At 36.0% G+C, this 22267-nt stretch overlaps 2 protein-coding genes across 2 annotated transcripts; one reads left to right on the forward strand and one right to left on the reverse strand.

The window, feature by feature from the left end:
- The first annotated feature begins 197 nt into the window (after window positions 1–197).
- Window positions 198–1228, forward strand: LOC112031885 (indole-3-acetic acid-induced protein ARG2). The gene is made up of 2 exons (XM_024064594.2): window positions 198–482; window positions 951–1228. Exons 1-2 carry the CDS (start codon window positions 409–411, stop codon window positions 1171–1173), a joined length of 297 nt encoding a protein of 98 aa, XP_023920362.2. The 5' UTR covers window positions 198–408; the 3' UTR covers window positions 1174–1228.
- A 7128-nt stretch (window positions 1229–8356) lies between these two features.
- LOC111999064 (uncharacterized) lies at window positions 8357–9180 on the reverse strand. Its single transcript, XM_024031182.2, has one exon. The coding sequence runs from the start codon at window positions 9020–9022 to the stop codon at window positions 8489–8491; it is 534 nt and encodes a 177-aa protein (XP_023886950.1). The 5' UTR covers window positions 9023–9180; the 3' UTR covers window positions 8357–8488.
- Between the last annotated feature and the right edge of the window lie 13087 nt (window positions 9181–22267).

The raw sequence follows: 22267 nt of genomic DNA on the forward strand, positions 1-22267 counted from the left end.
TATGTTTACTTTTTTTTTTTTTTTTTTTTTTTTTGAGTAGCCATATGTTCACTATTTGTGGGGAAAAAAACAGCCGGCACTAATAATTAACTTTAGCGTGTAAAACGGTGGGGCCGCCTATTTGCCCTGTATTTCAGTGCGCGTTCCTACCCCTACCCTAATAATTTCTCGTGATATGCCTATATAAACCCCTCCTCTCTAACGTTTCAAACCACATTAGCAAATTCCGAAGAAGCTTAGACATAGTTTGAGAGAGCCAAGTCCCAAAAAGAAAGAGTTTCTAGCTGCTGTGGAAGGTTTCTTTCCTTCGATAGAAAATTTCTCTTCTCTCCGAAGAAAAGGAAAAAAATCTCTCTGCGGCGGCGTAGATTTTTGATCTCTTTTGTCTTTGAAAAAATTTGAATTACAATGGCTCGCTCTTTCTCCAACGCTAAGCTTCTCTCTGCTCTCGTTGTTGATGGCTTCTCTAACACTATTACCAGGTAACCCAAAAACCCAATTCTGTTCTCTCTTATTTTGCTTGTATTTTCCCTGTTTGGCCAAAAAACACAGGAATGAGGAAACAGAGGGTTTTTTTTTTTTTTTCTTTTCCTCTGTTTCTTTGAACATCCAAACAGATCCGAATTTCTTTCATATTATGTGAATTCATTAAAAAAAAAAAAAAAAACTCTGTATAATTAAATTAAGGGTGCATTTGTATAAGCTGTTTTGTTTTAAAAGTTTAAAATGAGAGTAACAAACGCTCTTTTAAGCTCAACTTAGAAAATCTAGGTTGACCCAGAACATTGACAAAAAGGAAGGAAAAGCCCGTGATTTTCGCAAAGTGCGCACACAATCAAAATCAATCCTTTAGCATATTTCACTTTCGGTGCACAAGTATATATATGAACGGCGGAGATCCATTGATTAAAAATATTGATGTTAATTTTTAATGGTGGTGTTTGTTACAGACGTGGATATGCGGCGGCTTCACAAGGAATTGCTTCAAGCGTGGCAAGAAGTGGTAATTCAGGATCAAGTATGGTGAAGAAGCAAGGCGAGGAGATTGTGGGGTCCACCGAGAAGGTCTCGTGGGTCCCAGACCCCGTCACCGGCTACTACAGACCTGAGAATCGTGTCGACGAGATCGACGTGGCTGAGCTACGTGCAATTTTCTTAAACAACAAGAACTAAAATTCATGGCTTTTTGAGGCCATGTAAATGTAACAAACACGCCTTCTTTGTCATTGCTTGGAACCAAACCCCATAAAAAGAAGTAAAAAAAAACACAATTAAGGTTGGTTCTGACATCATCATAGGACCACAAAGGATTTTAAACTATTGTTGTTGTATCTCCTCTGTGGTAACGATTAGTTAATTGAAACTATTTAAAAAAAAAAAAAAAAAAAACAACAACAACAACAACAACTAGACTTTTTTTTTTTTGAGAAGAAAAATCAATTAGACTTGATGAGTCTTAAATGAAATGAAAAGTGTAGGGGAAGGATAGTTTTGGTACTCTATTAATATTGGATGCAAAAGTGTAACTTGCACTGCTATTTCTCTTTTTTCTTGTACAGGATGCCTACCGATGTCTGCAATTTTCAGGAAATTCTTTCATGAAAAAGGGGTTATAAACTAATTAAGAACTCAACGACCATTAAAAAAATAAATAAAATGAACAAACAATCAAACAAAACTAGAGATATTCATAATCCACCTCATCTGTCATGTCAAGTTTTCTATGCGGTTCAATGTTGCCTAATTATTCAAATAACTGTAAACATATATATTTTTTCAACACAAGCACTGAAAATAATCAAATATGCAATGCTTCAATGAAACAGGAATAGACGACAGTATTTTCATAACAAATTTTAGGTGGTAAGTTAATATTAATTGTTAGCGGGAGACAAAGAAATAATTTCATTGATGAATTTAAAGCAATAACTTTTCACCAATTTTGATTGATGAATGATTCTTTGAAATACTTTTTTTTTTTTTTTATAGACGCCCAAAGTTGAAGGTCTATAATTTTTTATCAATAAATACAAGAATTTGGGCCAACTAGCATCTTTAAGAGAAATTATTCACACCTATGGGCAATATCCTTGCTCTTGTAAGAGCATTCACAGTAGTGGAGGTATAATGCTATAATGCTAAAATTTAGCTTCAAAATCACAAAAAATAGCTTACAGCAGTGGAGCTATAGCTATAAATTATACATGAATTGCTACAGTGCACATCTATAGATAGATGTGCACTGTAGCTCAAAGCTAAAAAAAAATATATTATTTTATTCTGCTGCTCCTTTTTTTTATTCTTTCTTTTCACACCGTGCCTCACTCTCTCTCTATCTCTCATTCACTCTCATTTCATCTCTGAAGCTCTCTCTCTCTCAAGCTCAGTCTCTCAACTCCGGTCTCTCAACTCCAGTCTGAAGCTCATTGAAGCTCACCCACGCCGCCTTCAATCATACACGCCTAAACCTCTGATCTCTTCGTCACTTTCAGTTTATCTCTGCTTCCTTTTCTCTTCTTTCTTTCTCATTCTCTCTTCTTCCCTTTCTCTTTTCTTCGGATGGCATTGGTTTGTGTAGTGGGTTTGTGTAGTGGTGGACGGTTGTGCAGTGGTTTATGCAGTGGATTTGTGTGGTGGTGGGTTTGAATCGGTGTGATTGTTTGGGTGTCGATGTGGTCCCTTCGGTGGTGGCTGGGTTTGAATCGGTGGTGGTTGTTTGGGTGTTGGCTGGGTGGATGAATCGGTGGTGCTATGGTTATTGAATCGGTGTGGGCTGGGTTTGAATCGTTAGTTTGAGTTGATCTGATTTGAGTTTATTTGTTGGTTTGGGTGATTTTGGAATGTGTCTCTGTTTTTTGGGTTGTAGTTCGTTTTTTTTCTTTTTTTTTTTTTTTTTTTTTTTTTTTTTTTTTTGTTTTTTTTTCTTTGGTTTTTGTCTTGTGGGTGGCGAGTGGAGTGGCGGTGGCGTGGCAGTGGCGGTGGAGCGGTGGCGGTGGCTGTGGCTGTGGTTGATGGTAGAGATGTTGTGGTTGGTGTGTGATTTTTTTTGGTATTGGATTATATTTTTATTGTAGTGGTAATATATTATTTTATTGTGATGTTTATATTATTTTATTGTGATGAAAGCTAAAATAGATCCACTGTTGCAGCATGTGTGTAGGTTAAAATAGATAAAGTAACTTTTGATGTTGCTAAATAGCTAAAATTATAGATCCACTGCTGTGGATGCTCTAGAATGATAATTGTCTTCCCTTTTCAACCTCNGTCGGTGATGAAATTGGGCATTTCATCTGCGAAGACTATAACATATCAACTACGATGATTTGTCTTGATCATGGAAGTGGAGACTTCTAGTTGATGTGTTGATATGTTTTAAGAGTTAAGACATATTGAACTGGACCGTTGTGAGATTTATTATTCTCCTAAAGACTATCAAATGAATAATAAATCTCACGACTTACATTTGCATGAACTCTTAATCCTGAGAGAATAATGGACCTGATCAAAAGGTATAGGTTGCTTTGATATATCAGGAGTGAGATCTAAAGTAACGGTCAAAACCTCAGTATATTGGGCAACCACATTTAGTGTTGATGGAACATATATTCTCAAGATGGAATTCATAGTCTCTTAACGAAGATATAAAATATTCCCTTGAAATAAGTTTAATGGGTTTGTTATTCAGAGAGTTAGGCCTAACCACTTTAGTAAGTAGTTACTAAAGTATATATTTATGAAATTAGTTTTCATAAATATATGATGAATAATTTAAATGATTAAACCGGGTACTCAAGGATCAAGATGTAGTAATTTACAAAGTGGCAGTCTACATTAATGACTTTGTACTATTACGAATATTTTATGAAGGGGTTGCATGTATAATAAAGTTTTGGGATATAATTTATAGATAAGACATAGAGTGCAACTATATTTATATAGTGGTATTAAATATAGTTAATGGTAACTTTGGACTTGTTAAGAGTTGACAGAAAAGCCCAAGGCCTATTGGAGCTAATGTCTTATTGGTCTCTTTTGGTCCCACTCCAAGCCACACACTTAAGCCCAATTGGTAAGGCCCAAAAGGCCAGCCCAATTAGATAAATCGGTTAGATACAAAGGGAAAAACGTTCAGATTTTTATATGCAAGAAACATCATTGTGAAATGGTGTGCATGTGAGTTTTTGTCACTCACTAATCATCCATTTGTTACCAATTGAGAGACCACACATCTTGGGCGTTAGTGAAATTGGAGTGAAGATTAAAAGTAGTCCCAAGTGCTTCAATCTTCGTTTTGAAATTCACCGCTTCAAGGTACGATCTCTTGTTCTCAAATTCTGAAATTTACTTAGTACGTGTTATCAATATCGAATGAAGTAGATCCGTTTAAAACTTATTTTCCGTTGCACTCATCTTTAATTTCCATCAATAAAAATTCATAACCATTTATCTGGAAGATATACAACAGGAGCCCGATTGAATAAATAGGGATCATATAATAGATATTACATGCTCTTGGATGAAGAACCCAATTTCTAGCTTTCTGAACCGAAATTCTATTGGATACATTACACCAAGGTGGTTGATACTGTACCGATATTGACCGTATTGGTCGGTATGTACCATATCAGTACGTATATCGGTATTGAAACGCCAATATTTCGTACTGGTTTAAATACTAGCCGTATCAGCCATACCGGCTGATTTCCAGCATTATCTGTCAGTACTAGGCGTACCGGCTGAAACACACAAAAAAGAAAAAAGATTTTTTTTTTTCCTTTTAATTGTTGCTAAAGTTTAAAATCATGAATAATTTATTTTGAATTGAGGTAATATTTTATGGTAGACTTTTATATTTATTATAATATACACACACACAAACACACATACATATATACATACATATATATATATATATATATCTATAAAATAATGATAAACCCGAAACGATACATTGGTATTGACTGGTATAGTCTCCGGTACAAGATTGACTCCCTTGCATTACACTTCTTTGCAAACGTAAAGGGGAGAGAGAGAGAGAGAGAGAGAGCCCGTACATATTTATATTTAACTATATGCTTCAAATTATTTTCTTAGTACATTAGAATAGAAAAATCTGTTGGAAGCGGAGTACAAAACGTATTGTAAATTTGTAAATTTCTGTTGGAGGCGGAGTACGAAACGTATTGCAAATTTTTGGTTGTGAAGGTTGTAGAATGTCATGCATCTTACGATGGTTTCATGGCAATGTCTTCGTCTCATAGTTGAGGTCTAATTCAATTGTCAGTGCTTGATTCAACAAAACAAGAAATTGCCAAATTCGGTCAAGATTTTGATAATTTTTAGCAAGATGATGCTGGTTTGAAATTTTGAATGGGGAATTGGAAACCGAGATTATGATTCAATGATTTGGAAAGGTATTGAACGGATAGAATATCATTAACATAGCATACATCAAATGTAATTTGATTATAATCAGATCACTTTCATTTTTATTTTATTTTATTTTTTTCTCCACTGTGTTATGATTGTTGGTTGGTTGTGTTTTTAGTGTCTCAAGGAGTTTTTAAAAAACATCATAAGAATTAGTCTTTAAAGTCTAACTTCTATGAGAATTAGTCTTTAAAATCTAACTTCTATCAGTAAGGTGGGTTTTAGATAGTTCAACTGATAAAGTCTCTTATTCGACTGAGGTTTAAATCCTACTTATATCAAAAATTAATTGATATCTTGACTTGATATTAAAAAAAAAAAAAAATCATAGTTATTACGAACTATCATAGGTTTAAGTTTTATGGTGGTGTCTTTAAAAAAAATATATCTATAAAAGATGGGCTGCGAAGAAGCCCAAACCCCCTAGAAAATAAATGAATATAGTCTCATGCAAATGGTAAAAATCGATACCACATATGCAGTCTAATACTTCAATAATGGGCTTCAAAATCTATATCACAGATGCAGTCTAAAACTGCAATAATGGGCTTCTTGGTTACCAACCTATTTCTGGATCTACTATTGACTTACAGAACAAGTCATTACAGGCTTTACAGCTCGATTCTTTGTCTCTTCCACAAGCATGCCAAATGCAGTTCTCCTGAAACGCAATCTTGGGAACTTATTTGCATCACCAACACAACGCAATTCATCCAAAATGTAAACACTGATCAAATGCGGACTCGGTTGCTCCAACTTCGAGAACTTGCCCAGATGAGTTTCAAATCCTATATCTAATCAGCAATTTAAAATAGCATAGCAAAGAAAACAGCTTCGAAGGGTATATCACGAGAAGATTATATTCATTTCAGCTCTACAGTATGGTCCAATTCGAGGTAGGTTAGAGGGAGAAAGTTTTTTTTTTTTTTTGGAGAAACAAACACACACTACCTAATCAACTCCTAAACTTACTGATGAGAAAATATCACAATCAACTCCTAAGTCCTAACTCAAAGCAACCACCACACTTATTTTATTGCTTAATGTTAATCTCAATATTCTGATAAGCAAAGGTTAATCGCCTAATTGCCCTAATCTCTAGGCCCACAGCACGTGAAAATTTCAGTCAACGCCAGTTCCTATTGTCTCACATATGTGAGTTACTATAAATTTTGGTCTCTAAATTCTACAATGTTTCCAAGTGTTTGTGCTACTTGATTCACATCTGAGCTCAAGACAGTTACTCTAAAATCTAGCTTTAACATAAGGCAGAGATCCTTTGAATTTACAGACCACTGTAACATTCATCAATATTCCTTATGGGCTATATCTGATCCTAGAAATTTCTTATATCATAGATGGACAGAGTTGACTATTTGCTAGGTAGTAGCGGGTAGAATAACATACGGATCAGCTAGCATGTGTACACACTATCAAGGTTTGGTTGGAAACGAGCAATATTCTATGAGAAGTTGGTATTCCTTATCTAGCAGTAAAGAAACTTGATAAATGATAAAAGGACCAAAAAAAATTTCCTATCATGCATTACTTTACTGGTAATAATAACTGCTGATCACCACCATCACATCCATTTACAACTAATCCAATAGCCCTGAAGGACTTGAAACTTTTATGGGAACAGCTAAAACATAAAAATTAGATCAAGCAGGGATTCGTTTGCTTCACAGTGAGTAGCTTGAAAGTCACAGGCTTGAGCTATTTGTATCAAGCCTTTTTGCCACACTAAACTCCAAGCCATAATTCAGCTAAAACTACCCAAATACTCACAAGTTGATCATGATAATGGAATTGTACCTAAATACTTTCCCATGAATTTAGCTACAAGAAAGCATGTTTCTAGTAAAAAAAGAACTTTATTTTTTCTGTGCAAGAAGTAGTGCTGCAAGTTTGCTTACACTTTGGAAACAAACAAGAGAGTCCCAAAAATCAACCAATATCTAATAAGCTATGATAAATCCTAAAGCCCCCATATCTGCTAACTGCTAAGGAGTATAACCAAATCATAAGTAGAGCTAACCTTATAGCACTTTGAAACCTGTTCTCACATTGTTTCAAATGTAGCTAATTTGATCAAATTCAACAAACTATTCTCGTATTCTTCTCGATTATAGCCAATGGCCTTTTGGCCACTGTTTACACAAGCACAAAATAAAAATTCAACCTTTAGCCAACTAAAAACACATTTTGAAGAAATAACAGTAACACATTTCCAATATCTCAAATCAAAAGAAACCCAATATCCAAAATTCCACAAAGACCTTTTCTTCTTCCTTAACAATTCCATAAAAATTGATCTTCAACTAAAAGAAACAAAAAGGGTTCATTCTAAATTTCCTTACTTGCCCATTAACGCAGTCCAAGCCACAGACACACGTAAATTACACACCCCCCCAATGGGTTTTGAATCCATGATCTCACCCCTCCACCTAACACGGGAGGAGCTGCCAATTAAGGTAGAGTTCATTGGCAATACTGCCAATGAATATAGGTACAAGAACGCATGTCTCTAGTACAAAAATAACCTCACTATTCTGTGCAAGAAGTAGTGCTGCAAGGTTGCTTCCCTGATTGGACAGTTTCAGTCAAAACACTTCGGAAACAAACAAGACAGTCCCAAAAAACAACCAATTATTCAACCAGTATGTACTACAACAAGATAAATCCTAAAGCCTCCGTATCAATCTAACGTATGGCTAACTGCTAAGGAGTACAATCAGATCATAAGTATAGCTACCCCAACGGCACTTCACAGCTCCCCTACATGAGGGAGTTTGACCATCAGTTCTCACCAGTCTTTCAAACAGATCTACTTTGATCAAATTCAACAAAACTATTCGGCTCAATTATTTCCAATGAGATATCAAATTAAAGACATACAAGACAAGCACAAAATAAAAACTCGATCTTTAACCAACTTAAACAAGTTTCAAATCCCATCATTTTGATTAAATAACCGAAACCCAATTCCAATAATCTCATTTAAAACAAAACCCAGATTTTTTTTTTTTTTACTTTACAATTTCAAAATAATTGATCTTCAACTAGAAGAAACAAAAGGGTTGAACCTAAATTTCCTTACTTGCTGACTACCGCAGTTCAATCCACAGCCACACTGAGGACACTCGTAGAAATTATCGATAGGAAAAGAAGCGGAAGCAATCCCAACAGAGAAGTAAAGGTCATCGCCATCCCTGCCCACCTCGACGATGTTGAGCCACAAGAACAAGATCTTGACGCTGACCCCAGTGAGGGCGGTGAGCTTGTTCTGCGATATGTAGCCTGAGATGGTTGACTGGTATTTCAAATCGTAGGAACCTTCAAGAGAGAAACTGCAGGAACCGTTGAGAAAGGCCTTGAATCTGCCTGTGCTTTTGTCCAGTTCGTATCCCAACGCACCCTTTGGAAGTAGACCCTGTGGGAAGTTGAAATCCGCGAGGGCATCGTATGCCGACTTTTTATCATCTTCGAAGGGGTTGGGGATGGTTATGGGGGTAGGGGATGACGTGGCGAGTGGTGATAGGAGGAGGAGGAAGAAGAAGAAGAGGGCGAGATTCGTTGCCATGAGAGACATAATAGAGAAGGAGAGAGCTTTGCTTTTTGGTTTTCTCTGTGTGCGTGGGATTGTTTCTGTGTCTGGAGTATGGCGATGGAGAATTTTAGTATTTGTTGTTTTCTGGGAGAAATGGTCAAGCACGGCTCTATTTCGATGGTAGCTAGGATCATATATAGAAGACTTTCTAGGAAGAAATAGTAACGAGTCTAAGACTTAAAAAAAAAAAAAAAAAAAAAAAAAAAGAGAAAAAAGGGAAATCTGAAAATTTTATTGCTCAGTAGAAATAGATATATTACATCATCGATAAGATAAGAGCTCGCGCGATACAGCAAAGGTTCTCTTCAATTCAAATAATATAATCTAAGACTTTAATAACTTTGATCGGATGATACCAACCCCAACCAAAAAAAAAATAATAATAATAAAAAATAATTACAAATTGCAAAATTTTAATTTAGCGACTTTACTTTGATTTATTTCTGTTTAGAAATCTTTAGTTTTATTCAAAATAGTTCTCACCTTAGTTTCTGTCAAAATCGAGCCGTTAATAATCATAAGACGCGTAATTTTGTATTAAATAAAGTTGAAAATTAACAATGCAATTCAATTGAAACTAACTGAAGAATTGAACTGACAAAATTTAAAGTTTAATGATTGAATTGAGTGAAAGTGAAATTAAAAGACCAAATTGAATTTTAAACAAAATATTGTGTGCAATTTATATTTTAAATTGGGAAAAACTTAGCTATGTTAAAGAGGAAAAAAAAAAGAAGAAGAGTAATATAAAAAATATCATATGCCGTATATAATAAATATTGATCCTTAAAATTCCTGGTTGTAACTTTTAACAGCAAAGATGGACTCCACCCTATGTTACGTGTACAATAACAATAATTAAAATTAAAATTATAGTTGAGGTGTGAAACTCTATTAATTTTAGATAGGTTCAAATTTTATATCCATTAAATTTCTATTATTAAACATTTGAACAATTTTAAAGTATATTATTATTATTTTACTATTTATTTTAAATTATTTTATTCATTATCCAACATATTTTTAGAACGCAGTTAATTTCCGAACGGCCCATTTGCCCCTACTCGCAACTTGCAACCATATTTTTGAAATATATAAAATTTGATTTTACAATCTCGTCTCTAGAATAAATTTGATTAAGGTGAAAAAAAAAGGGGGGGGGGGGGGGAAATCAATGTTTTAGAGCACTTAACTATCAGACTAGTCTTTCCTCCCAATATATATATATATATATATATTAAACTAATCACGAAGAAATAATTCTATTACCACATAAAAAGTCGTAACTTTTGTCACAATTATCTTATATAGTACATTATAATTAATTACCTATTAAAATTTTTAAATGGATCACAACTTTTTCTCTATTACTCAGTCCACCAATTGTGACAAAAAATGTTCATTTTTTTTTTCTTTTGTGAAACTAGATTTTTTGGTCATAAAGATTGATCAAATGGCCATTCTAAAAATAGAATCAAATTTTGTAAAGACCAGATTTGAATTCCTAGCCCAACAAGTGGATGGACTTAGGCCCAAAAAGCCCAAAATAATGAATTTGTAGAGAATGGGTTGGAAAACTGGATTTTAGTTAATCAAACAACAAGTTCAGTAGGTTTTGATGACAAAATAGTGGAACTAAGCAAGTTTAAACTAAAGAAAAATGTCCTCAGCAAAGTCCGAGGAGACTAGTTTTTATATATTTCTTTTAGGTTTGATTACAAAATCAATTCTTGATGTTACAGTGTTCTTCTCTCAGTCCTTTAATCCCCCACTCTGTGGAGTGTTTCTTCTATTATATAGCTCTTTTTAGACAATCTTAGCCCTCCACTTGTTGGTCATCCAGGCTACCACTTGAGTGCTTGTCCTATCGGACACCTTTTTAGGCTCTTTGTGCATGATGGTAGCCAACACTGCACTATTTAGGGGTTTTTTTTCTCATTAATGCAGCCAAGAAGTTAGCTACAGGGCATTTAATGTGGTGGTAGCAGCTTTCCCCTAAAATATTTTAGGATTTCTCTTCATTTGATGTCTTTGCAATGCTTATCTGCACTGATAGCACTTCCTGGAACGTTATCCTGGATGACAAACTACCTCTTCAGACCTTGGATTTGGTGAGCCAATGATGAATTTATCCTCAGTCTACTCTTTTGAGCCATCCTGACTAAAACTAACCTTTTTATTTACTACCACTGTCTCTTCGGACCAAGATTTCCCCTCCTCGATCAACCTTTCGTCCTTGACTTAGGCCACATGCCCAAAAAATATAAATAGGTAATAGACCCCCGAGCCCAATACCCCTACAAATTTAATGGACTAAAATTTTTGAATGGTAAAAATTCTTCAATTTAAAGAACTAAAATAGAAACAATTCCAAACTTAAAAAATCAAAATTTTAATTTTAGTAAAAAAGAATAGACCAATTGCACTTTGCGGTTTATAATCAGTAAGTCAAAGTGCTTTACTTACACCAATAATTCAGCCAACATGTAGTTAGTTGAGGAAACGTTGGTCGCATGTCACAAACTCATTAATTATGATACAACAATTCTAGCTTGCAAAGAAAACAACCCTTTCATATATTAAAGAAAAGGGCTTTCAAGCGAGACATGCACCCCTCCAAATCACCTGAACTTGATGGTATGTCTCCTTTTTTTCTTCCAAAAATATTGGCATATAGTTGGTAGTAATGTAACTCATGCAGTGTTATTTGTACTCCATTCCGGTCACATGTTACATAAAATAAATTATACCCACATTGTTCTCATACCAAAAAAAAAAAAAAAAAAAAAATTTGTACTCCATTCCGGTCACATGTTACATAAAATAAATTATACCCACATTGTTCTCATACCAAAAAAAAAAAAAAAAAAAGACCTAAAAAATGTTGCTGACTACTGCCCTATTAGTTTGAGTAATGTTGTTTCCAGAATTGTATCTAAAGTTTTGGCCAACCGACTAAAACTCATCCTGCTAAATGTGATATCTGACTCAAAGAGTGCTTTTGTACCTCATCGATTAATTACTAATAATATGACTGTAGCTTTTGAAATATTACATAGGATGAGAAATAAAAGAATAGGGAAGAAAATGGCAGATGGTTGTTAAACTGGACATTAGCAAGGCATATGATTGTGTCGAATGGGAGTTTCTTTGATGAATTATGCTAAAATTGGGTATTGATGGTAGTTGGGTCAACTTGGCAATGGAAAAAGTATGTATTACGTCCTACTCAGTGCTCATTAGTGGAGAACCTCAAGGCTATGTCACCCCATCTTGAGGTATCAAACAGGGAGATTCATTATCACCATATCTATTTCTCTTGTGTGCGGAAGGATTATCTTCATTGATGTGTGGAGGAGTCTTTTGGCAGCTAGGGATGTCATTTTTGAAGGTTCAAAATGGGAGGTTGTGGGTGGGAGCTGTATAGAAGTTTCGACTCACAAATGGATATCCCATAAACCACTTTTCCTAGGGGAGATTTAGCCTAACTTGTTTGTAAAGGATTTAATTGATATTGCCATCGGTTAATGGGATAGAGAGAAAGTTTTCGATCTCTTTGCCCATAGGACTCGAATGGAAATCTTGCAAATACCTTTGCCAAATGCCTTCTTAATGCTCATTAGTGGAGAACCTCAAGGGTATGTCACCCCATCTTAAGGTATCAAACAGGGAGATCCATTATCACTATATCTATTTCTCTTGTGTACGGAAGAATTATCTTCATTGATTAGAAATGCAATGCAAGCTCAAAGGCTCCATGGCATGTTATCTCGTACAAATGGGTGTTGAGGTTCAAAATTGGTCACAAACTAAAGCCTAAAAAAATAACACGTTGGGCTCATTTCACAAAAATATAAATAAATAAACTAAGAGAAAATAAGATGGTTGGGCTTACACAATGAAAGAAAAGAGAAAAGAAAGAAGAAAAGGGCCAGAGGCTTAAAGGATTAGGATGCAAAGACCCACGAAAGAACAAAAAGGGCCCAAACCAGGCAGAACTAGCAAATCAAAGAAAGCTCAGTAAGAACGGCTGGGCCGGGATCCCAGAAGTCCCCAGAGTCCTGGGATCCTTGGATGCGCGAAGTAAGATTAAAGCAAATTCAAAGAGGGATAAAAGACAAAGAGCATGCGGGTCTCATCCTCCAAACATGCAGTGGAGCTAGGAGGTACGAAGCAAAACGCAGGAGCTGTGATTCCAACCATTTAGAGAAAGTGACAAGGAAGAGTACAACTAAAAAAGCTGGAGTGCTGAGAAGAAAAAGCCAAATAGCTGAAGACCAGCCACCGGAGAAGTCTGGAAATAGAAAACTAGCTAAGGAACTTTCGTTTGGTCGCACCAAAAGCAAGAAACTATGAGAGAAAAAGGAAACGACATAGCCCTGAGCAACCTGGCACGACACGAACTCTAAGGGGCAAAATGGAGAAATCACTAGTACCCCGAAGCTTAAGCTGTGCTATAAAAGAAGGAGGGGGTCCATGCTGAAGGGGCATTCAGATTCAGATAGATATTCATCTTTGATTAGATCATTCAGGCATTCATGGCCATTTTCTGAAGTCTCATAGAACTATAGAAAGAGTTCTGTAAAATCAAAAGAAAATAGAAGAACCACTCCTGGTATCCTAGAGATAGCCACTATAGCACATGCTCGAATTCAACAAATTCAAACTTTGCAAGTCTTGGAAGCTTAAATAGCTATCAAATAATTTTTGAACTTAGTTGAACCTTGTATCACGTCTTAATGAGCACTGTAATCATAACTAAAGAAAATTAATAAAGTGCACCTCACTAATTCGAGGATCCCTAACCTTTTCTTACATTGTATTTCATTTGTTGTGCATTCCTTTGCTGTTGAAATGTCATTCAATACAGATATTTTTGCTTGTTAGTTATTTGTATTGTAGGAAGCATGTTTTGTGCACCACTCGGTTCTTAAACAGCTCTTTTAGCTGCGGTGAACCGAGCCCAGTCCACCAAGAATATTTATTTGGCTCAGGATCTTTGGGCGACTGTGCTGAGAAGAAAAAGGCATTCTCATACAATCTTACTTAGACCGTGTTGCGCGTCCCAGGGATCCCCGAACTTTGGTGACTTCTGAGATCCTGACCCAGCTCTTCTTATTGGGCTCCTTTTGGTTTATTAATCCTGGCCGGCTGGGCCTTTTTCTTGCTTCATGTATTTTAAAGTCTGTTCTTTCATGGGTCTTTGGATCCCAATTCTTTGGACCTCTCACCTTTTTCTTCTTTCTTTCTCTCTTTTCTTTATTACGTGAGCCCAGCCCGCCCCCCCCCCACCCCCATTTTTTTTTTCCTCTAGCTTCATTTCCATGAAATTAGCCCAATGTGCTATTTCTTTGGGCCTTAGACTGTGATCAATTTTGAACTTCAACACTTCCTCTCACATAATAGTGGATTTTATTAATTAAATTCGTGGTGAAAACCATCATTCATGTATAAGAATGGGCATTGCTTACGGAGTAATTCATTTTATAATACAACTGAATAATTTCACCAAAGGGTACAAGAGTAAGACTTATAGGAAATGCATGGTGTTGAATTTCCATTTTGGGTTATATGATTTCGATTGCATTAAACTAAAAGATTTGTCTCATAATTTTAAATGGTTCAACATGATTTCGAGTAGAATATGAGTATAGTTTGTTTTTCTTTTCTTTTTATGGAACAGGTCTTTAAATAAATAGGAAACAAAATGAGTAGTTTTCAACCAAAGCCTAAAGGCTGAGCTATGTATTGGCGGTGCTAAAAAGCTATATTGCCATTTTTAGCACCACCAAATGCAAAAGTGAGGCTCCATTGGTGGAGTTATAGCCAAAATTTTTGGCTTCTTTGCTACAGTGCACAGCCAAAGAAGGATGTGCACCGTAGATCAAAAGTATTAAAAAAAAAACACTTTTTTATTCTTGCGTTCACACTACTTTAATTATTTTACCAATTTCTTTTCTTTCTCTTTATCCTTATTTTTTCTCTTCCTTTTCTTTCATTTCTATTCGTTCGTCTCTCTCCTCAATTTTTCTCTCCATCTCCACTCTGAGTTTCTCTCTGCCTCCATTGCTAATCTACACGAACCCAGTCGCCACAGACCCAAGCCAACCTACACCGACATATATCCGACCCATCTCGCCCATTCTTCTCTTTGACCCATCTCGCCCTTTCCGACCCACGCACCATCGCTAACCCAATTCATCATCCTCCTCACCCATCTTCAAAGCCCAACTCCGTTCATCCATCATCCTCATCGAAGCTCTTTGTTCAATCAGCCATTGCCGACCTACACTCCATCACCGACCCATGCAAACCACGCCCTATCACCGTCTTTATGTGTGTTTATTTATGTTGTTGTTGATTCTGCTTTGGGGTTATTGAAAAGATCCTAAATTTTTTGAAGTTTCGTTCGTGATTGGTGATTTTTGATGGTCTGGGTTGAGGAAAAGGATTGGGGAATTGGGTTGGGGTCATGCAACCCTTTTGTTTGGTTTCTGAGAAAACAGAGGATATATTAATAATTTGATTGTTAATTGAAATTGGGTTTTGCTTGATCAAATGGTATTTTTTCTGCATTTTTCTGACTAGACTAAGATTGAAATGAGGAAAATATTGTAAAGAGATAGATTGTTGTGCTTATTATTTTTTTAGCTTGTAAATGTTTGTTTGGGAATTTTCTGTGTGCGGGGAGGTTGTAGTTACAGTGGTTGTGATGGGTGCTTATTGCAGTCAATATATTATTTTATTGTAGTAAATATATTATTTTATTGTGTTGAAAGTTAAAATAAAATCACTGATATTGGATGTTTTGTAAAGTAAGAAGGTAAAATAGATAAAGTAGTTTTTTGTGGTGCTAAAATTATAGCTCCACCAATGTGGGTGCTTTTAGAGCATTCACAACAGTGGAGCTAAAAATTTAGCTATTTGGCACCTACAAAAGTCACTTTATCTATTTTACCTCTTCACACCCAACATCAATGGATCTATATTTTTAGTAATTTGATTAAAATAAAAGAAATAACTCATTAGAACAATAATAAAAACATCCACAGCAAACTTTAGTAACCAACCACAACCACCAACACCACCACTAGTTCACAGCAGGAAAAAAAAACCACCAACCCAAATCCCCAATCTTTTTCCTTAACCTAGACCATCAAAAATCACCAATTACAAAAAAAATAAAAAATCACCAATCATGCCTATGTGGGTCAGTGTGGGTTGGACATATGAACAGAGCTGGGCTTCGGCAAGAATAATGGATGAACAGAGCAGGGCTTTGGTGAGAAGGATGATGTTGACGTGAGTCGGATATATGATGGTGTGGGTCGGCTTGGGACTTGGGGCTTGGGTCAACGAGCTGGATCGACGAAAGGGGTGGGTTAGAGCTGCGTAGGCAAGCTGGGTCTGTGGTAGTGTGTGTCAGCGACGTGGGTTAGGGGAGTGGGCCAGTGAGAGTTGGGTATGAGAGGATGATTGAGCCTTGGGGTGGGTTGGCAGTGGTGAGAGTTGAGAGAGAGAGAGAGAGAGAGAGAGAGAGAGAGAGAGGTGAGAGTTGTGAGAGGTCTGAAAGTTTAGAGTTTTGAGAAGAAAAGAAATAGGGAAAAAAAAAAAACCATTTTTTTTTTTTTTTTTTTTAGCTTTCAGGTACAATGCATAGCCAATGCACAGCCATATATAGTTGTGCACTGTAGTAAGATAGGTAAAATATTTACCTATAACACCACTATTGCAGTGCCTTTTTAGTGTATAGTGGTGTTAAAAATAGCTTTTTAGCACCACTTTTTGTGGATGCTCTGTGTATGAAAAGCTAAAGCCAACGTAACATGAGTTTAGCGTTAGGTTGGACTTTGGAGAGTTTAGGATTGATAATTTTAATCCTTGTGCTGGGCAAACTGTTATGGTTAATGTAAAGTTGTAATTTACAACTATTTTGTGTTGACTTTAATTCCGTACCAAATTTAATTGTAATTTCTTCAATCATATTTCTCTGTATGTATGTGGGTTTTAATTGTAAGGGATGAGTGTGAGAGAATGTGAAGACTCAAGCTTAAAAGGATAAACAAGTGGATTTCACAAGTGTCTCGCAAAAAGCCTACCCATGAAAGAGTTACGTGTAGAGCACATGACTGAAAGATGAAGAGTCATAGTAGCCTGGAGGGTTTCGCGAGTGTCTCGTGGGAAAGGCCATCCCGCGAAGTACTCTGAAACTTTCTGTTTAGCAAAATGTTATGTTTACTTTACCAAGTCTTTACCCACACTATATATATCCTCATTATCCACAAATTGTAAAGAGTGCTTTTCAGAGAGAAAACCCTAGAATATACACTTGAGAGTTAAAGATTGTTATACACACAATCATCTACACATTTTCTTGTGGTTTTCCTCAACTCCTACCTCTCCATCTCCATATCCTTGAGAAGTTGATAGCCCAAATACTTACCACACTCATTCAAAGTGTAAAGTGAGAATTTGGTGCTGCTGGAAAGCATTGGAATGAGCCATTCATCGGCGGATGCAACGGGGCTGAGTTGCAAGATTCGGAAAGTTAGAGAAGACAAGATTCCAAAAAGCCAATTGGTAGCAGGAGCTTAGAGAGCTCAAGTACATGGGGTGAACTAGACTTGGAGGGTCTTTTGTTATTCGTGTATTCTAACTTTATTCTCTAGTGGATTGAGTTTGACTTGAAGGGTTGTAGAGAGGTTTTTCATCGAATTTTTCAGTTTTCTCTACGATAACACGTCTCGGTATTATCTTGTGTTTGCATCTCTCTTACTTACTCTTTAAGCTTTCCTTTTATTGTTGATAATGGATGAATATAGCTTAGAGTAGTGAGATCAGTTATTTGCGCTCATTTACTCTTGTTTTACACATAATATAAGTTAGAGTAAAAATTATCTAGCCGTAATTTTTATTTGGGAGTCTGAACAAACTCTTTTGTTTTTATACAAATCTGAGCTTTCAGTTAAGACTTAAGAGTTTCAATTTTCAAAACCTTTGATTAGAAAGCAGTTAATTTTCGAGCAGCCCATTTGCCCCTACTTGCAACCTTATTTTCGAAATATATAGTGGGTTCCAGTTAGCTCAGCTGGTAAAGTCTCTGATGGTTGTATAAGAAATCTGGGGTTCAATCCCTGCCTACACCAAAAACCGATTGGTGTCTTGGTCTAATAATAAAAAGCTATTATCAGGAGCGAATACCATAGATTGAAACTCTCTAAAAAAAAATATTTTTTCAAAATATATAAAATTTGCTTTTACAATCACGTCTCTAGAATAAATAATTAAATATTCTTTAAAGAGAATAAGGTGGAAATAGAAAGGGATAAGTCAATGTTTTGTTGGCACTTAACTGTTGGATTAGTTAGTTAGTTAGTGTTTTTTTTTTTTTTTTAAATTGTCGGATTAGTTACGAAAATTGATTGAATGACCATTCTAAAAACATTATCAAATTTTATGGACTATTCAGCTTATTTTTGTTACTATTCATAATCTTATTGCACTTTTTGGCACTATTTATGGGTCTCATTGTATTATTTCAGCTAACTGTTACCTTTATCTACAGTACTCTCAGCAAAAAAATTTCAATTTCAGTAAAATAAGCAGACTCCAAACAGAGCCTAAAATTTTTGAATGGTAAAAAGTCTTCAATTTAAAGAACTAAAATAAAGAAGAAGTGTTATGTCCATAACATTTTTTACAATATTTTTATAACAAATTTTAAGTGGCAAATTGTTACTAGTTTAAATATGAATCCACTATTAAAATTACTTCCTTTCTTACATGTAATAGCAAGTAACAATGAAATAAAGTGCTATTTAAAATTTGTTATGAAAATATTATGGATATTTCTCAAAATAAAAACAATTTCAAACTTACAATTTCAAACTTAGGAATTGTTTGGAATCCGCTTATTTTGTTGAAATTAAAAACTTTTTGTTGAAATTGAAAACTTTTTGTTGAAAGTATTGTGGATAAAAGCAAAAGTTAGCTGAAATAATACAGTGGGGCCTATAAATAGTACCAAAAAATGCTGTGAAACTCATAATTAGTAACAAAATTAAACTAAATATTAAAATAAAATGGCTTTTTATTTTGGAGGCAAACACATACTTACAAGGTCAATTTTAATTTGCTAAAAAAGAATGTACCATTTGCGCTTTGCGGTTTATAATCAGCAAGTCAAAGGGCTTTACTTACACCAACAATTCAGCCAACTTAGTTAGCTGAGCAGACGTTGGTTGCATGTCACAAACTCATTAATTTAGATGCAACAATTCTAACTTGCGAAGAAAACCGTCATTTCAGATATCAAAGATAATTATATCATAATAATACATAATGTGTACATTAACACAAAACCACATTTGGATTATTGCCCAAATGGTTACTGGTAGTGAAGGTGATTACCGATTCATGCTTTATCTAATTCTCCATTAACCACATGTTACTGCAATATTTATTTATTTTGAAGCTAAAACTAATCAAGCTCACTTGATTAACTAAGAGGAGGACACAAGATTATTGAGCTTAATCTTCCTTCCATTCCCAGCAGTGACACAATCAAAACCACATCCACAAGTTGGGCTCTCAGTGAAATTACTGACTGGAAAATCCGCTGATGCAATCCCCACAGAGAATGCTAGCTCATCATCTTGACGAGTCACTTTCACAATGCTGAGCCAGAAGAATAGCACCTTGACTGTGATACCACTTAAGCTTGAGAGCTTGTCTTTGGCTATTATACCCGTTATGGTGGACTTGTATTTCAACTCATAAGAGTCAATGGTGAAAGTGCAAGTACCATTCAAATACGCTGAGAATTTACCTGTGGAACTGTCGAGTTCATAGCCTAATACGCCTTTGGGAAGAAGACCAACTGGGAAGTCATATTCTTCAAGAACTTCGTATGCAGTCAATGAGTCTTTGAGGGTGGCAGATGGGGTTGACAAAGAGATGAGAAAGAAGAGGATTAGGCAGAGAATAGCCATTGGAGACATTGGGTTTGGTTGGAAGATGGAAAACGTTTTTTTTTTCTTGTGTTGAAACTCAAGGTGTTGGATGGGGTTTTGACTGTTTGGTATGTCTCCAGGCTGGTTGTAGGAGTAGGAGGTTTAGGTTAGGGAGATATATATATAGTTCATGCAAGGGCTAAAGATGGAAAATAAATTTGGATAAATGGAAGGATATTCCTTTTATATACTGTTAAGTGCATTTAATATTTTTTATAACCTATGTTCACTTCATGGTAATTACAATTGGATCAAAACAGTACCAACTGATGATATATAAAAGTGGAATTCAGAACTAAATTCATTATTCAACTTTTAATTTTTTGTAATTTAATTATTATGATTGGAGAGGAGGAGATTTGAATTCTAGATGTTTTTCTTGGATGCCTAAGAGGTATTAATTGAGTTACAAGATGGTAGTTAAATTATAAGACTCTTAACATTATTCAATTATTATCAATTGAATAGTTGCTCTTCTGTATTAATCATTTGAAAGATTGATTATTAGTGAAGGGGTTAGCTGAGCCCTGCTTTATGTGTGAGTCCAAACAGAAAGATGAGCCAGTGACAATAGAAAATTTTTCTTTTTTCAAGCTAAAATATATATAATATATATTTATATGTATTAATTTATAATGTTCTTATGACCTCTTTATTTTATTTAAATAATACTAATAATAATCTTATTCAAAGGTTAATTTTTTTTGGTTTGAAGAATTGAAATATGCTAATAAGCGTATATATATATTTAAGAATTCAATAATTACCATTTCAAGGGTAAATATATTGTCGGAAATGATTTTCATGGAAACAAACAATCATAAAGAAGAATTAAAAAAGGCTTGGAAATTCACCAGTCCAAAATAACATCCATTCCCCATAGATTTGAGTCCGAGGATCATGCAATACTTGGTTCTGTCTAGTACCCAGGTATAATGGCGTGATATGTTTTACCATAGGCTTGGGTCCGAGGACCATGCAATGCCTTAGTTCTGTCTACCACTTCTATTTTTCTGTAAGTATCTAGTTTCCCCATAGGTTTGAGTCCGAGGACCATGCAATACCTTGGTTCTGTCTAGTACCCATGTATAATGGTGTGAATAATTTTACCATAGGCTTAGGTCCGAGGACCATGCAATGCCTTAGTTCTGTCTACCACTTCTATTTTTCTGTAAGTATCTAGTTTCCCCATAGGTTTGAGTCGAGAGACCATGCAATACCTTGGTTCTGTCTAGTATCCAGGTATAATGGTGTGAATATGTATCATAGGCTTGGGTCCGAGGACCATGCAATGCCTTGGTTCTGTCTACCACTTCTATTTTTCTGTAAGTATCTAGTTTCCCATAGGTTTGAGTCTGAGGACCATGCAATACTTGGTTCTGTCTAGTACCCAGGTATAATGGTGTGAATAGTTTTACTATAGGCTTTAGTCCGAGGACCATGCAATGGCTTGGTTCTGTCTACCACTATCTTTTCTGTAAGTAAGGGTTTGTCCTCGGACTGCTTTACTGGAGACGATTCCTCCTTGGGTCGGATTATGATCTTTACACGTGGCGTTGATCACGCCTCCAGCTCGAGCCCCATCTTTTTCATTTATGAAGCGTCCTTTGGCGGTTCGTGTTCCGCGCTTGACGCTTCGGTGCGCGAGACGCACCTTCATTAATGTCCTCGTGAATTAACACGAGTCCAACGGTCTATGGCCCCCTTGGAATTTGGTAGCTTCATTATTAGCCCTGCTGATAACTCTCTTTTCGAATTCTACGTGAATTAATTCTCACCAACCCTCATCCTCTATATAAGACTTTCCGGAGGGATGGTTTCTCCATACTCCATGAACCTCCCAACACAAATAGAAGGAACACACTTTCAGCTCCCCAAGCCCTTTAATAACCCGCCGGAATTGTGACGGGAGTTGGCAGATATGGGGCGGCTTTGGGCGGGTGTGAGGACATCCGTGCCAAGAGCCGTTATGGCCGCAGCCCCACTGGGCTTCCGGTGCGACAGAATCTAAGCGTAACCCGATGGCGCTATATAAGGTGGCCCGAAGGGATGTCGTTGAAGTACCTAATGTCTCTCCTCGGAGCGCACCCCGACGAAGGAGACGTGCGAATTCATGTCATGGGCGGTGCTCGAGTGTTGCCGTCTCCAACGGCCAACGCTCGCGAAGATTGGAGAGAATCAAGGGAACATCACAAGGGAGGGCGTCCCGGAGCCC

Source organism: Quercus suber, unplaced genomic scaffold (genome assembly GCF_002906115.3).
Source record: "Quercus suber isolate HL8 unplaced genomic scaffold, Cork oak 2.0 scaffold_225, whole genome shotgun sequence".
NCBI lineage: Eukaryota > Viridiplantae > Streptophyta > Magnoliopsida > Fagales > Fagaceae > Quercus > Quercus suber.

Coding starts and splice junctions, on each gene's coding strand:
- LOC112031885 (XM_024064594.2), top strand. CDS start 409: ATGGCTCGCTCTTTCTCCAACGCTAAGCTTCTCTCTGCTCTCGTTGTT. Junction 483..950: donor TTCTCTAACACTATTACCAG/GTAACCCAAAAA, acceptor TGTTTGTTACAG/ACGTGGATATGCGGCGGCTT.
- LOC111999064 (XM_024031182.2), bottom strand. CDS start 9,022: ATGTCTCTCATGGCAACGAATCTCGCCCTCTTCTTCTTCTTCCTCCTC.